At 46.9% G+C, this 18,697-nt stretch overlaps 1 protein-coding gene across 2 annotated transcripts in view; it reads left to right on the forward strand.

The window, feature by feature from the left end:
• Nucleotides 1–18,697, forward strand: part of LOC112256304 (membrane-bound transcription factor site-2 protease) — a 32,495-nt gene that overhangs the window by 4,891 nt on the left and 8,907 nt on the right. For both annotated transcript variants that reach the window (XM_042314234.1, XM_042314235.1), the window contains exons 2-4: nucleotides 12,315–12,463; nucleotides 12,764–12,902; nucleotides 12,980–13,083. In XM_042314234.1, the coding sequence (XP_042170168.1) occupies nucleotides 12,315–12,463; nucleotides 12,764–12,902; nucleotides 12,980–13,083 (392 nt within the window). The remainder of the gene's footprint in view (nucleotides 1–12,314; nucleotides 12,464–12,763; nucleotides 12,903–12,979; nucleotides 13,084–18,697) is intronic.

Raw genomic sequence — 18,697 nt, forward strand, 5'->3', positions numbered from 1 at the left:
TATCAAACATGTATCAGTCTTTCTGCAACAGAGCCATCCTTATGTGTGAGGGTGTCTACTACTACTACTATCAAACATGTATCAGTCTTTCTGCAACAGAGCCATCCTTATGTGTGAGGGTGTCTACTACTACTACTATCAAACATGTATCAGTCTTTCTGCAACAGAGCCATCCTTATGTGTGAGGGTGTCTACTACTACTATCAAACATGAATCAGTCTTTCTGCAACGGAGCCATGCTTATGTGTGAGGGTGTCTACTACTACTATCAAACATGTATCAGTCTTTCTGCAACGGAGCCATCCTTATGTGTGAGGGTGTCTACTACTACTATCAAACATGTATCAGTCTTTCTGCAACGGAGCCATCCTTATGTGTGAGGGTGTCTACTACTACTACTATCAAACATGAATCAGTCTTTCTGCAACAGAGCCATCCTTATGTGTGAGGGTGTCTACTACTACTACTATCAAACATGAATCAGTCTTTCTGCAGCAGAGCCATCCTTATGTGTGAGGGTGTCTACTACTACTACTATCAAACATGAATCAGTCTTTCTGCAACAGAGCCATCCTTATGTGTGAGGGTGTCTACTACTACTACTATCAAACATGAATCAGTCTTTCTGCAACAGAGCCATCCTTATGTGTGAGGGTGTCTACTACTACTACTATCAAACATGAATCAGTCTTTCTGCAACAGAGCCATCCTTATGTGTGAGGGTGTCTACTACTACTATCAAACATGAATCAGTCTTTCTGCAACAGAGCCATCCTTATGTGTGAGGGTGTCTACTACTACTATCAAACATGAATCAGTCTTTCTGCAGCAGAGCCATCCTTATGTGTGAGGGTGTCTACTACTACTATCAAACATGTATCAGTCTTTCTGCAACAGAGCCATCCTTATGTGTGAGGGTGTCTACTACTACTATCAAACATGAATCAGTCTTTCTGCAACAGAGCCATCCTTATGTGTGAGGGTGTCTACTACTACTATCAAACATGTATCAGTCTTTCTGCAACAGAGCCATCCTTATGTGTGAGGGTGTCTACTACTACTATCAAACATGTATCAGTCTTTCTGCAACAGAGCCATCCTTATGTGTGAGGGTGTCTACTACTACTACTATCAAACATGAATCAGTCTTTCTGCAACAGAGCCATCCTTATGTGTGAGGGTGTCTACTACTACTATCAAACATGTATCAGTCTTTCTGCAACAGAGCCATCCTTATGTGTGAGGGTGTCTACTACTACTACTATCAAACATGTATCAGTCTTTCTGCAACGGAGCCATCCTTATGTGTGAGGGTGTCTACTACTACTATCAAACATGAATCAGTCTTTCTGCAACGGAGCCATCCTTATGTGTGAGGGTGTCTACTACTACTATCAAACATGTATCAGTCTTTCTGCAACAGAGCCATCCTTATGTGTGAGGGTGTCTACTACTACTATCAAACATGTATCAGTCTTTCTGCAGCAGAGCCATCCTTATGTGTGAGGGTGTCTACTACTACTATCAAACATGAATCAGTCTTTCTGCAGCAGAGCCATCCTTATGTGTGAGGGTGTCTACTACTACTATCAAACATGTATCAGTCTTTCTGCAGCAGAGCCATCCTTATGTGTGAGGGTGTCTACTACTACTACTATCAAACATGAATCAGTCTTTCTGCAGCAGAGCCATCCTTATGTGTGAGGGTGTCTACTACTACTATCAAACATGAATCAGTCTTTCTGCAGCAGAGCCATCCTTATGTGTGAGGGTGTCTACTACTACTATCAAACATGTATCAGTCTTTCTGCAGCAGAGCCATCCTTATGTGTGAGGGTGTCTACTACTACTACTATCAAACATGTATCAGTCTTTCTGCAGCAGAGCCATCCTTATGTGTGAGGGTGTCTACTACTACTATCAAACATGAATCAGTCTTTCTGCAGCAGAGCCATCCTTATGTGTGAGGGTGTCTACTACCACTATCAAACATGAATCAGTCTTTCTGCAGCAGAGCCATCCTTATGTGTGAGGGTGTCTACTACCACTATCAAACATGTATCAGTCTTTCTGCAACGGAGCCATCCTTATGTGTGAGGGTGTCTACTACCACTATCAAACATGAATCAGTCTTTCTGCAGCAGAGCCATCCTTATGTGTGAGGGTGTCTACTACTACTACTATCAAACATGTATCAGTCTTTCTGCAACAGAGCCATCCTTATGTGTGAGGGTGTCTACTACCACTATCAAACATGTATCAGTCTTTCTGCAGCAGAGCCATCCTTATGTGTGAGGGTGTCTACTACCACTATCAAACATGTATCAGTCTTTCTGCAGCAGAGCCATCCTTATGTGTGAGGGTGTCTACTACTACTATCAAACATGAATCAGTCTTTCCACAACAGAGCCATCCTTATGTGTGAGGGTGTCTACTACCACTATCAAACATGTATCAGTCGTTCTGCAGCAGAGCCATCCTTATGTGTGAGGGTGTCTACTACTACTATCAAACATGAATCAGTCTTTCCACAACAGAGCCATCCTTATGTGTGAGGGTGTCTACTACCACTATCAAACATGAATCAGTCTTTCTGCAGCAGAGCCATCCTTATGTGTGAGGGTGTCTACTACCACTATCAAACATGTATCAGTCTTTCTGCAACAGAGCCATCCTTGTGTGTGAGGGTGTCTACTACTACTATCAAACATGTATCAGTCTTTCTGCAGCAGAGCCATCCTTATGTGTGAGGGTGTCTACTACTACTATCAAACATGAATCAGTCTTTCTGCAACAGAGCCATCCTTATGTGTGAGGCTGCCTACTACTACTATCAAACATGTATCAGTCGTCCTGCAGCAGAGCCATCCTTATGTGTGAGGGTGTCTACTACTACTATCAAACATGTATCAGTCTTTCTGCAGCAGAGCCATCCTTATGTGTGAGGGTGTCTACTACTACTATCAAACATGTATCAGTCTTTCTGCAGCAGAGCCATCCTTATGTGTGAGGGTGTCTACTACTACTATCAAACATGTATCAGTCTTTCTGCAGCAGAGCCATCCTTATGTGTGAGGGTGTCTACTACTACTACTATCAAACATGTATCAGTCGTCCTGCAGCAGAGCCATCCTTATGTGTGAGGGTGTCTACTACTACTACTATCAAACATGTATCAGTCTTTCTGCAGCAGAGCCATCCTTATGTGTGAGGGTGTCTACTACTACTACTATCAAACATGTATCAGTCTTTCTGCAACAGAGCCATCCATATGTGTGAGGGTGCGTGTGCATGATAGTGATGTGAAATATGTCATAGTTTCCTTTTTCATGATTACAATCTTGTGAAACCCGAACCCTCCAAGATCCCCCACAGTTCCCCAATAGCTGTCCCTCAACCAGTCAAGATCCCCCCCACAGTTCCCCAATAGCTGTCCCTCAACCAGTCAAGATCCCTCCCACAGTTCCCCAATAGCTGTCCCTCAACCAGTCAAGATCCCTCCCACAGTTCCCCAATAGCTGTCCCTCAACCAGTCAAGATCCTCCCACAGTCCTCCCCGAGGACAATAAAAATACAATTAATTCCATTCCCCACCCCCAAGAACCCCCAATACACCAACAACCAAGAGAATGAACCCCACCCCCAAGAACCCCCAATGCACCAACAACCAAGAGAATGAACCCCACCCCCAAGAACCCCCAATGCACCAACAACCAAGAGAATGAACCCCACCCCCAAGAACCCCCAATGCACCAACAACCAAGAGAATGAACCCCACCCCCAAGAACCCCCAATGCACCAACAACCAAGAGAATGAACCCCACCCCCAAGAACCCCCAATGCACCAACAACCAAGAGAATGAACCCCACCCCCAAGAACCCCAATGCACCAACAACCAAGAGAATGAACCCCACCCCCAAGAACCTCCCCAATGCACCAACAACCAAGAGAATGAACCCCACCCCCAAGAACCCCCAATGCACCAACAACCAAGAGAATGAACCCCACCCCCAAGAACCCCCAATGCACCAACAACCAAGAGAATGAACCCCACCCCCAAGAACCCCCAATGCACCAACAACCAAGAGAATGAACCCCACCCCAAGAACCTCCCCAATGCACCAACAACCAAGAGAATGAACCCCACCCCCAAGAACCCCCAATGCACCAACAACCAAGAGAATGAACCCCACCCCCAAGAACCCCCAATGCACCAACAACCAAGAGAATGAACCCCACCCCCAAGAACCCCCAATGCACCAACAACCAAGAGAATGAACCCCACCCCAATAACCCCCCCAATGCACCAACAACCAAGAGAATGAACCCCACCCCCAATAACCCCCCAATGCACCAACAACCAAGAGAATGAACCCCACCCCCAAGAACCCCCAATGCACCAACAACCAAGAGAATGAACCCCACCCCCAAGAACCCCCCAATGCACCAACAACCAAGAGAATGAACCCCACCCCCAAGAACCCCCAATGCACCAACAACCAAGAGAATGAACCCCACCCCCAAGAACCCCCCAATGCACCAACAACCAAGAGAATGAACCCCACCCCCAAGAACCCCCAATGCACCAACAACCAAGAGAATGAACCCCACCCCCAAGAACCCCCAATGCACCAACAACCAAGAGAATGAACCCCACCCCCAAGAACCCCCAATGCACCAACAACCAAGAGAATGAACCCCACCCCCAAGAACCCCCAATGCACCAACAACCAAGAGAATGAACCCCACCCCCAAGAACCCCCCAACGCACCAACAACCAAGAGAATGAACCCCACCCCAAGAACCCCCCAACGCACCAACAACCAAGAGAATGAACCCCACCCCCAATAACCCCCAATGCACCAACAACCAAGAGAATGAACCCCACCCCCAATAACCCCCCAATGCACCAACAACCAAGAGAATGAACCCCACCCCCAAGAACCCCCCAATGCACCAACAACCAAGAGAATGAACCCCACCCCCAATAACCCCCAATGCACCAACAACCAAGAGAATGAACCCCACCCCCAAGAACCCCCAATGCACCAACAACCAAGAGAATGAACCCCACCCCCAAGAACCCCCAATGCACCAACAACCAAGAGAATGAACCCCACCCCCAAGAACCCCCCAATGCACCAACAACCAAGAGAATGAACCCCACCCCCAAGAACCCCCAACGCACCAACAACCAAGAGAATGAACCCCACCCCCAAGAACCCCCAATGCACCAACAACCAAGAGAATGAACCCCACCCCCAAGAACCCCCAATGCACCAACAACCAAGAGAATGAACCCCACCCCCAAGAACCCCCAAATGCACCAACAACCAAGAGAATGAACCCCACCCCAAGAACCCCCAACGCACCAACAACCAAGAGAATGAACCCCACCCCCAAGAACCCCCAACGCACCAACAACCAAGAGAATGAACCCCACCCCCAATAACCCCCCAATGCACCAACAACCAAGAGAATGAACCCCACCCCCAATAACCCCCAATGCACCAACAACCAAGAGAATGAACCCCACCCCCAAGAACCCCCAATGCACCAACAACCAAGAGAATGAACCCCACCCCCAATAACCCCCAATGCACCAACAACCAAGAGAATGAACCCCACCCCCAAGAACCCCCAATGCACCAACAACCAAGAGAATGAACCCCACCCCCAAGAACCCCCAATGCACCAACAACCAAGAGAATGAACCCCACCCCCAAGAACCCCCAACGCACCAACAACCAAGAGAATGAACCCCACCCCAAGAACCCCCCAATGCACCAACAACCAAGAGAATGAACCCCACCCCAAGAACCCCCAATGCACCAACAACCAAGAGAATGAACCCCACCCCCAAGAACCCCCAACGCACCAACAACCAAGAGAATGAACCCCACCCCCAAGAACCCCCAATGCACCAACAACCAAGAGAATGAACCCCACCCCCAAGAACCCCCAACGCACCAACAACCAAGAGAATGAACCCCACCCCCAAGAACCCCCCAATGCACCAACAACCAAGAGAATGAACCCCACCCCCAATAACCCCCAATGCACCAACAACCAAGAGAATGAACCCCACCCCCAAGAACCCCCAATGCACCAACAACCAAGAGAATGAACCCCACCCCCAATAACCCCCAATGCACCAACAACCAAGAGAATGAACCCCACCCCCAATAACCCCCCAATGCACCAACAACCAAGAGAATGAACCCCACCCCCAAGAACCCCCCAATGCACCAACAACCAAGAGAATGAACCCCACCCCCAATAACCCCCCAATGCACCAACAACCAAGAGAATGAACCCCACCCCCAATAACCCCCCAATGCACCAACAACCAAGAGAATGAACCCCACCCCAAGAACCCCCAATGCACCAACAACCAAGAGAATGAACCCCACCCCCAAGAACCCCCAATGCACCAACAACCAAGAGAATGAACCCCACCCCCAAGAACCCCCAATGCACCAACAACCAAGAGAATGAACCCCACCCCCAAGAACCCCCAATGCACCAACAACCAAGAGAATGAACCCCACCCCCAAGAACCCCCAATGCACCAACAACCAAGAGAATGAACCCCACCCCCAATAACCCCCAATGCACCAACAACCAAGAGAATGAACCCCACCCCCAATAACCCCCAATGCACCAACAACCAAGAGAATGAACCCCACCCCCAATAACCCCCAATGCACCAACAACCAAGAGAATGAACCCCACCCCCAAGAACCCCCAATGCACCAACAACCAAGAGAATGAACCCCACCCCAATAACCCCCAATGCACCAACAACCAAGAGAATGAACCCCACCCCCAATAACCCCCAATGCACCAACAACCAAGAGAATGAACCCCACCCCCAAGAACCCCCAATGCACCAACAACCAAGAGAATGAACCCCACCCCCAATAACCCCCCAATGCACCAACAACCAAGAGAATGAACCCCACCCCCAAGAACCCCCAATGCACCAACAACCAAGAGAATGAACCCCACCCCCAAGAACCCCCAATGCACCAACAACCAAGAGAATGAACCCCACCCCCAAGAACCCCCAATGCACCAACAACCAAGAGAATGAACCCCACCCCCAAGAACCCCCAATGCACCAACAACCAAGAGAATGAACCCCACCCCCAATAACCCCCAATGCACCAACAACCAAGAGAATGAACCCCACCCCAAGAACCCCCAATGCACCAACAACCAAGAGAATGAACCCCACCCCCAATAACCCCCAATGCACCAACAACCAAGAGAATGAACCCCACCCCCAAGAACCCCCAATGCACCAACAACCAAGAGAATGAACCCCACCCCCAAGAACCCCCAATGCACCAACAACCAAGAGAATGAACCCCACCCCCAAGAACCCCCAATGCACCAACAACCAAGAGAATGAACCCCACCCCCAAGAACCCCCAATGCACCAACAACCAAGAGAATGAACCCCACCCCCAAGAACCCCCAATGCACCAACAACCAAGAGAATGAACCCCACCCCCAAGAACCCCCAATGCACCAACAATTTTATTTGTGTGTATATGCATGTGTACAAACACCTGCACGGCATCAGCCCCAGGCAAACCGGATTAGTTGTAAAAACACTGCCACTTAGTGTCATTCAAATGTACTTTTATTGTTTTATTTAGACTTTCCCCCCCTTTCGTTTGACCATCATTCTCTCTCACACAGCAACTCCACTCCCACTTGTCTCCAATTCTACATACCAACCCTCAGCACATCCCATCATTCTGTCTCTCACACAGCAACTCCACTCCCACTTGTCTCCAATTCTACATACCAACCCTCAGCACATCCCATCATTCTGTCTCTCACACAGCAACTCCACTCCCACTTGTCTCCAATTCTACATACCAACCCTCAGCACATCCCATCATTCTGTCTCTCACACAGCAACTCCACTCCCACTTGTCTCCAATTCTACATACCAACCCTCAGCACATCCCATCATTCTGTCTCTCATACAGCAACTCCACTCCCACTTGTCTCCAATTCCACATACTAACTCTCAGCTTCCCTCAGCCCATCCCATCTATCTCTGCTGGCCACCCTCTTCGGGTTTTTACGCAACACATATCTTTCAACTATGTTATGATATTTACCGTACAATTTCAATCTATCTAATCGAATAGAATCTACAGAGTTGAAGATAAATAATTTTTCTAGGGTCAATTTTAGATCAATGCTATGCATTTTCAGCCATTCCTGAACCTGAGACCAGAGACCAGAAACCGGCTACCTGAGAACAATACCAAAATAAATGGTCTATTGATTCTGTATCCTCACAACAAAATCTGCAGAGCTTTGATGATTTTATGCCACAAATATTCAACATTTTGTTGGCAAGATTTCTATATAATAATTTTAGCTGAAAAGCAGGAAGTCTTGAATCTTGCGTTGTTTTATATATCAACTCATACACCCTGTACCATGAAAAACCTTTCAGGTTATGTCGATTATAGGACTCGTTTTACTTTGGATATAGATACTTTTGTACCTGTTTCCTCCAGCATCTTCACAAGGTCCTTTGCTGCTGTTCTGGGATTGATTTTCACTTTTCGCACCAAAGTACATGTCTCTAGGAGACAGAAAGCATCTCCTTCTGGAGAGGTATGATGGCTGCATGGTCCCATGGTGTTTATACTTGCATACTATTGTTTGTACAGATGAATGTGGTACTTTCAGGCGTTTGGAAATTGCTCCCAAGGATGAACCAGACTTGTGGAGGTCTACAGTTTACTTTCTTGAAGTCTTTGCTGATTTCTTTTGATTTTCTCATGATGTCAAGCAAAGAGGCACTGAGTTTGAAGGTAGGCCTTGAAATACATCCACAGGTACACCTCCAATTGACTCAAATTATGTCATTTAACCTATCAGAATCTTCTAAAGCCATGACATTTTCTGGAATTTCCCAAGCTGTTTAAAGGCACAGTCAACTTAGTGTATGTAAACTTCTGACCCACTGGAATTGTAATACAGTGAAATAATCTGTCTGTAAACAATTGTTGGAAAAATGACTTGTGTCATGCACAAAGTAGATGTCCTAATCGACTTGCCAAAACTATAGTTTGTTAACAAGACATTTGTGGAGTGGTTGAAAAACGAGTCCAACCTAAGTGTATGTAAACTTCCGACTCCAACTGTATTGTGTGTGTGTTCTCTATATAAGCTTAGTTGTACAATTTAAGGTGAAATACACTGCACTTCAAACAGGCCTTTTTATTTATACCTAGGCTAAATTTAGTATAAACCTTCCACCACCATAAGAACCATTTGATAATTTTAATTATTTTATCAAAATAGTTTACCTGTTTTTTTGCAATAGTCGCTTTCATGTCTGTCCATCTATGAAAATGACTTTTTTGCACATTTTATGCACATCTACTACTAATGACCAACATCTTGTCGCAATTATTATAGAAAATGAACCAAGGTCTCATAAACAAGTCTCTCAAACACAAGCCCACGTGTTAGTGATTAGCTAGCTAGTCTTTGTATTTAAAGTCTTGCCAACTTGGATGTATTTGCTTAATAGCAAGTTAGAACAGTTGAATTGTTATGAACACACCCTTCTGTCCATCTCCAACTGTTTGAACAGAATGCTATCCAGTCCACTTTGTTCAAGTGTTGAAATCAAGTGGCCTACCTTATTTTTCACAATGAGAATAACTTGCCAATTCCTTATATAATTGTTTCATGCTTATTGCACATTTATAAAACTAGACAGCTGGTAATACAGTCTTTGGGTAAAATGCTTCTAGCGGTACATGTTACCATAATGCCGCGTCCAACAAACTGAGCATTCATTTTCCATATTCAATGTTGGTTCTAATGGGGTCTGTTCTGTGTGTGATTTGAGGAGTTGAGATGTCTCTGGTTCTAATGGGGTCTGTTCTGTGTGCAATTTGAGGAGTTGAGATGTCTCTGGTTCTAATGGGGTCTGTTCTGTGTGCAATTTGAGGAGTTGAGATGTCTCTGGTTCTAATGGGGTCTGTTCTGTGTGCAATTTGAGGAGTTGAGATGTCTCTGGTTCTAATGGGGTCTGTTCTGTGTGCAATTTGAGGAGTAAATAGGGTATAGTTAGGAAGGTTTTCTCCTCTATTACAGTAAAATAATGTTTTGATGTCCATAAGACCGATTCTGTTGGACCAAAGCTAAAATGCAAGTACGGAGTTCAAACCGCTTGTCTGAGAGACAGTGCTCTTATCTTTGTTGTTGAGTGGGAGGGGCTTGGGGTGTGGGGGAGAGGCTTGGGGTGTGTGTGTGTAAATGAGAGAGTGCAGAGTCACAGCAGGAGTGAAGGAGACAGACCAAAAAGACAACATAAGAACAAGCGGACCTAAACGCTCATAAGACTCTTTCGTATCGTCCAAAATCCCTAAAGATTGGAAAGCTGCCGCGGTCATCCCCCTAATCAGAGGAGGTGACACTCTAGACCCAAACTGTTTTTGACCTATATACATCTTGCCCTGCCTCTCGAAAGTCTTCAAAAGCCAAGTTAATAAACAGATCACTGACCATTTCGAATCCCACCGTACCTTCTCCGCTGTGCAATCTGGTTTCCGAGCCAGTCACGGGTGCACCTCAGCCACGCTCAAGGTACTAAACGATATCATAACCGCCATCGATAAAAGACAGTACTGTGCAGCCGTCTTCATCGACCTGGCCAAGGCTTTCGACTCTGTCAATCACTGTATTCTTATCGGCAGACTCAACAGCCTTGGTTTCTCAAATGACTGCCTCGCCAGGTTCACCAACTACTTCTCAGATAGAGTTCAGTGTGTCAAATTGGAGGGCCTGTTGTCCGGACCTCTGGCAGTCTCTCTGGGGGTGCCACAGGGTTCAATTCTTGGGCCGACTCTTTGCTCTGTATATATTAATGATATCGCTCTTGCTGCGGGTGATTCCCTGATCCACCTCTACGCAGACGACACCATTCTGTATACATCTGGCCCTTCTTTGGACACTGTTAACTAACCTCCAAACGAGCTTCAATGCCATACAACACTCCTTCCGTGGCCTCCAACTGCTCTTAAACTATAGTAAAACCAAATGCATGCTTTTCAACCGTTCGCTGTCCGCACCCGCCCGCCCGACTAGCATCACTTCCCTGGACGGTTCTGACCTAGAATATGTGGACAACTACAAATACCTAGGTGTCTGTTTAGACTGTAAACTCTCCTTCCAGACTCATATCAAACATCTCCAATCCTAAATGAAATCTAAAATCGGCTTTCTATTTCGCAACAAAGCCTCCTTCACTCACGTCGCCAAACTTACCCTAGTAAAACTGACTATCCTACCAATCCTCGACTTCGGCGATGTCATCTACAAAATAGCTTCCAACACTCTACTCAGCAAACTGGAGTCAGTCTATCACAGTGCCATCTGTTTTTTTTTTTACCAAAGCCCCTTATACCACCCACCCATGACCTGTATGCGCTAGTCGGCTGGGCCTCCATACATATTAGGCGCCAGACCCAGTGGCTCCAGGTCATCTATAAGTCTATGCTAGTTAAAGCTCCGCCTTATCTCAGCTCACTGGTCACGATAACAACACCCACCCGTAGTCCAGCACGTATATCTCACTGGTCATCCCCAAAGCCAACACCTCCTTTGGCCGCCTTTCCTTCCAGTTCTCTGCTGCCAGTGACTGGAACGAATTGCAAAAATCACTGAAGCTGGAGACTTTTATCTCCCTCACTAACTTTAAACATCAGCTATCTGAGCAGCTAACCGATCACTGCAGCTGTACATAGTCCATCTGTAAATAGCCCACCCAATCTACCTACCTCATCCCCATGCTGTTTTTATTTGATTTTATTTTCTGGTCTTTTGCACACCAATATTTCTACTTGCACATCATCTGCTCATTTATCACTCCGGTGTTAATCTGCTAAATTGTAATTACTTTGCTACTATGGCCTATTTATTGCCTACCTCCTCACGCCATTTGCACACACTGTATATAGACTTAATTTAGTTTCTATTGTGTTATTGACTGTATGCTTGTTTATTCCATGTGTAACCCTGTGTTTGTGTTGCACTGCTTTGCTTTATCTTGGCCAGGCCGCAGTTGTAAATGAGAACTTGTTCTCAACTTGCTTACCTGGTTAAATAAAGGTGAAATAAAAATTTTAAAAGAACAAAACCTTCATTCTTGTGATACTGGTATTTGGAATATTGTGCTAAAACATACATTTGAATTAATCAAATGTATTTGATATGTGTGTCGGGGCAGAGGTAACACGTCCTCTCTCCTCCTCTCCCTCAGTTGTCTGAGTCATATGGTCATTGTTATGAGATGTGGCTAGGGTCAAAGGGTCTGTCTCTCTCTCCGTTCCACATCCGGTGGCAGACCTCCCTCTTCAACCGCCTCTTCTCACGCTGCGCTCGCATCAACCCACATGCCCTCTACCTCTGGTAAGACCTGACCTCTGACCCTTGGCCTCTAACCCTCACGCACACTACCTATGATAAGACCTGACCCTTAACCCACATGCCCTCTTCCTCTGGTAAGACCTGACCTCTAACCCTCATGCCCTCTAACCCTCACACACTCTCCCTCTGGTAAGACCTGACCTCTGACCCTTAACCCTCATGCCCTCTACCTCTCTGGTAAGACCTGACTTCTTATCCCTGACCCCTCTTAACCCTAATTCCCTCGGTTCCCGGTTCCACAATTGTGTGTGTGTGTGTGTGTGTGTGTGTGTGTGTGTGTAGGTTTACCAGTGGTCTAGTGTTTGGGCTGGTGTCTATGTGTGGTTCGGTGGTGCTGCTAATTAGAACCCTGCAGCAGACTGTCCATCAGATGACATCAGACCACCCTCAGGGAGCCAATCAACAAACACTACAGGTGGTGGTACGTACAAAGAACGTGTGTGTCTGTGTGTGTGTGTCTGTGTCTGTGTACTGACTCCTGTGTATGTGTGTGTGCAGGTCCCAGGTATCAACCTGCCAGTCAGCCAGCTGGCCTACTTCTTCTCTGCTTTGCTGGTCAGTGGGGTCATACATGAACTGGGCCATGCCGTGGCAGCAATAAGGTAAGATGTATCTCACACACACACACACACACACACACACTAACTGGGACCTGCTGTAACTGAACTGAGTCACTAACTCTGACCATGTTGTAACTGAACTGAGTCACTAACTCTGACCATGTTGTAACTGAACTGAGTCACTAACTCTGACCATGCTGTAACTGAACTGAGTCACTAACTCTGATCATGCTGTAACTGAACTGAGTCACTAACTCTGACCATGCTGTAACTGAACTGAGTCACTAACTCTGACCATGCTGTAACTGAACTGAGTCACTAACTCTGATCATGCTGTAACTGAACTGAGTCACTAACTCTGATCATGCTGTAACTGAACTGAGTCACTAACTCTGATCATGCTGTAACTGAACTGAGTCACTAACTCTGATCATGCTGTAACTGAACTGAGTCACTAACTCTGATCATGCTGTAACTGAACTGAGTCACTAACTCTGATCATGCTGTAACTGAACTGAGTCACTAACAGGACCATGCTGTTACTGAACTGGGACAGAGACACAAACTGGACCATGCTGTGACTGAACTGAGTCACTAACTCTGACCATGCTGTAACTGAACTGAGTCACTAACTCTGACCATGCTGTAACTGAACTGAGTCCCTGACCATGCTGTGATTGAACTGAGTCACTAACTGGACCGTGCTGTAACTGAACTGAGTCACTAACTCTGATCATGCTGTGACTGAACTGAGTCACTAACTCTGATCATGCTGTAACTGAACTGAGTCACTAACAGGACCATGCTGTAACTGAACTGAGTCACTAACAGGACCATGCTGTGACTGAACTGAGTCACTAACTGGACCATGCTATAACTGAACTGAGTCACTAACGCTGACGATGCTGTAACTGAGCTGAGTCACTAACTGGACCATGCTGTAACTGAACTGGGACAGATTCACTATCTGGACCATGCTTTAACTGATCTGAGTCACTAACTGGACCATGCTGTGACTGAACTGAGTCACTAACGATGCTGTAACTGAGCTGAGTCACTAACGTTGACTGAACTGGGACAGAGACATGAACTGGACCATGCTGTAACTGAACTGAGTCACTAACTGGACCATGCTGTTACTGAACTGAGTCACTAACTGGACCATGCTGGAACTGAACTGGGACAGATTCACTATCTGGACCATGCTTTAACTGATCTGAGTCACTAACTGGACCATGCTGTGACTGAACTGAGTCACTAACGCTGACGATGCTGTAACTGAACTGAGTCACTAACTGGACCATGCTGTATCTGAACTGAGTCACTAACTGGACCATGCTGTAACTGAACTGGGACTGAGTCACTAACAGGACCAAACTGTAACTGAACTGGGACTGAGTCACTAACTGGACCATGCTGTAACTGAACTGAGTCGCTAACTGGACCAAACTGTAACTGAACTGGGACTGAGTCACTAACTGGACCATGCTGTAACTGAACTGAGTCGCTAACTGGACCATGCTGTAACTGAACTGGGACAGATTCACTATCTGGACCATGCTTTAACTGAACTGAGTCATTAACTGGACCATGCTGTGACTGAACTGAGTCACTAACGCTGACGATGCTGTAACTGAGCTGAGTCACTAACGTTGACTGAACTGGGACAGAGACATGAACTGGACCATGCTGTAACTGAACTGAGTCACTAACGTTGACTGAACTGGGACAGATTCACTAACTGGACCATGCTATAACTGAACTGAGTCACTAACAGGACCAAGCTGTAACTGAACTGAGTCACTAACTCTGACCATGCTGTATCTGAACTGAGTCACTAACTGGACCATGCTGTAACTGAACTGAGTCACTAACAGGACCAAGCTGTAACTGAACTGGGACTGAGTCACTAACAGGACCAAACTGTAACTGAACTGGGACTGAGTCACTAACTGGACCATGCTGTAACTGAACTGAGTCACTAACTGGAACATGCTGTGACTGAACTGAGTCACTAACTGGACCATGCTGTGACTGAACTGAGTCACTAACTCTGACCGTGCTGTGACTGAACTGAGTCACTAACTCTGACCGTGCTGTGACTGAACTGAGTCACTAACAGGACCGTGCTGTTACTGAACTGAGTCACTAACTGGACCATGCTGTGACTGAACTGGGACAGAGACATGAACTGGACCATGCTGTGACTGAACTGGGACAGAGACACAAACTGGACCATGCTGTGACTGAACTGAGTCACTAACTTAGCCATGCTGTGACTAAACTGAGTCACTAACTCTGACCATGCTGTAACTGAACTGAGTCACTAACTGGACCATGCTGTGACTGAACTGAGTCACTAACTGGACCATGCTGTGACTGAACTGGGTCACTAACTCTTACCGTGCTGTGACTGAACTGGGTCACTAACTCTGACCGTGCTGTGACTGAACTGAGTCACTAACAGGACCGTGCTGTTACTGAACTGAGTCACTAACTGGACCATGCTGGGACTGAACTGGGACAGAGACACAAACTGGACCATGCTGTGACTGAACTGAGTCACTAACTCTGACCATGCTGTAACTGAACTGAGTCACTAACTGGACCATGCTGGGACTGAACTGAGTCACTAACTCTGACCATGCTGTGACTGAACTGAGTCACTAACTCTGACCATGCTGTGACTGAACTGAGTCACTAACTCTGACCGTGCTATTACTGAACTGAGTCACTAACTGGACCATGCTGTGACTGAACTGAGTCACTAACTGGACCATGCTGTGACTGAACTGAGTCACTAACTGGACCATGCTGTGACTGAACTGAGTCACTAACTCTGACCATGCTGTAACTGAACTGAGTCACTAACTGGACCATGCTGTGACTGAACTGAGTCACTAACTGGACCATGCTGTGACTGAACTGAGTCACTAACTGGACCATGCTGTGACTGAACTGAGTCACTAACGCTGACGATGCTGTAACTGAGCTGAGTCACTAACTCTGACCATGCTGTGACTGAACTGGGTCACTAACTCTGACCGTGCTGTGACTGAACTGAGTCACTAACTCTGACCATGCTGTGACTGAACTGAGTCACTAACTCTGACCATGCTGTGACTGAACTGAGTCACTAACTGGACCATGCTGTGACTGAACTGGGTCACTAACTCTGACCGTGCTGTGACTGAACTGAGTCACTAACAGGACCGTGCTGTTACTGAACTGAGTCACTAACTGGACCGTGCTGTGACTGAACTGAGTCACTAACTCTGACCATGCTGTAACTGAACTGAGTCACTGACCATGCTGTGACTGAACTGAGTCACTGACCATGCTGTGACTGAACTGAGTCACTAACTTAGCCATGCTGTGACTAAACTGAGTCACTAACTCTGACCATGCTGTAACTGAACTGAGTCACTAACTGGACCATGCTGTGACTGAGCTGAGTCACTAACTGGACCATGCTGGGACTGAACTGAGTCACTAACTGGACCATGCTGGGACTGAACTGAGTCACTAACTGGACCATGCTGGGACTGAACTGAGTCACTGACTGGACCATGCTGGGACTGAACTGAGTCACTGACTGGACCATGCTGGGACTGAACTGAGTCACTGACTGGACCATGCTGGGACTGAACTGAGTCACTAACTGGACCATGCTGGGACTGAACTGAGTCACTAACTGGACCATGCTGGGACTGACCTGAGTCACTAACTGGACCATGCCGGGACTGAACTGAGTCACTAACTGGACCATGCTGGGACTGACCTGAGTCACTAACTGGACCATGCCGGGACTGAACTGAGTCACTAACTGGACCATGCCGGGACTGAACTGAGTCACTAACTGGACCATGCCGGGACTGAACTGAGTCACTAACTCTGACCGTGCCGTGACTGAACTGGGTCACTAACTCTGTCCGTGCTGTGACTGAACTGAGTCACTAACTCTGACCGTGCTGTGACTGAACTGAGTCACTAACTCTGACCGTGCTGTGACTGAACTGAGTCACTAACTCTGACCGTGCTGTGACTGAACTGAGTCACTAACTCTGACCGTGCTGTGACTGAACTGAGTCCCTAACTCTGACCGTGCTGTGACTGAACTGAGTCACTAACTCTGACCGTGCTGTGACTGAACTGAGTGTCTAACTTGACCGTGCTGTTACTGAACTGAGTGTCTAACTTGACCGTGCTGTGACTGAACTGAGTGTCTAACTGGACCGTGCTGTGACTGAACTGAGTCACTAACTGGACCGTGCTGTATCTGAACTGAGTGACTAACTGGACCATGCTGTGACTGAACTGAGTGACTAACTGGACCATGCTTTTTCTGAACTGAGTCACTAACTGGACCATGCTGTATCTGAACTGAGTGACTAACTGAGTCACTAACTGGACCATGCTGTGACTGAACTGAGTCACTAACTGGACCATGCTGTATCTGAACTGAGTGACTAACTGGACCATGCTGTATCTGAACTGAGTGACTAACTGGACCATGCTGTGACTGAACTGAGTGACTAACTGGGCCATGCTGTATCTGAACTGAGTGACTAACTGGACCATGCTGTGACTGAACGGAGTGACTAACTGGACCATGCTGTATCTGAACTGAGTGACTAACTGGACCATGCTGTGACTGAACTGAGTGACTAACTGGACCATGCTGTATCTGAACTGAGTGACTAACTGGACCATGCTGTGACTGAACTGAGTGACTAACTGGACCATGCTGTGACTGAACTGAGTGACTAACTGGACCGTGCTGTGACTGAACTGAGTGACTAACTGGACCGTGCTGTATCTGAACTGAGTCACTAACTGGACCGTGCTTTTTCTGAACTGAGTCACTTACTGGACCGTGCTGTATCTGAACTGAGTCACTAACTCTGACCGTGCTGTGACTGAACTGAGTCTCTAACTCTGACCGTGCTGTGACTGAACTGAGTCACTAACTCTGACCGTGCTGTGACTGAACTGGGACTGAGTCACTAACTCTGACCGTGCTGTGACTGAACTGAGTGACTAACTGGACCATGCTTTTTCTGAACTTAGTGACTAACTGGACCATGCTGTATCTGAACTGAGTGACTAACTGGACCATGCTGTGACTGAACTGAGTGACTAACTCTGACCGTGCTGTGACTGAACTGAGTCACTAACTCTGACCGTGCTGTGACTGAACTGAGTCACTAACTCTGACCGTGCTGTGACTGAACTGAGTCCCTAACTCTGACCGTGCTGTGACTGAACTGAGTCCCTAACTCTGACCGTGCTGTGACTGAACTGAGTCACTAACTCTGACCGTGCTGTGACTGAACTGAGTGTCTAACTTGACCGTGCTGTTACTGAACTGAGTGTCTAACTTGACCGTGCTGTTACTGAACTGAGTGTCTAACTTGACCGTGCTGTGACTGAACTGAGTGTCTAACTGGACCGTGCTGTGACTGAACTGAGTCACTAACTGGACCATGCTGTGACTGAACTGAGTGACTAACTGGACCATGCTTTTTCTGAACTGAGTCACTAACTGGACCATGCTGTATCTGAACTGAGTGACTAACTGAGTCACTAACTGGACCATGCTGTGACTGAACTGAGTCACTAACTGGACCATGCTGTATCTGAACTGAGTGACTAA

Source organism: Oncorhynchus tshawytscha, unplaced genomic scaffold, assembly GCF_018296145.1.
Source record: "Oncorhynchus tshawytscha isolate Ot180627B unplaced genomic scaffold, Otsh_v2.0 Un_contig_1997_pilon_pilon, whole genome shotgun sequence".
NCBI lineage: Eukaryota > Metazoa > Chordata > Actinopteri > Salmoniformes > Salmonidae > Oncorhynchus > Oncorhynchus tshawytscha.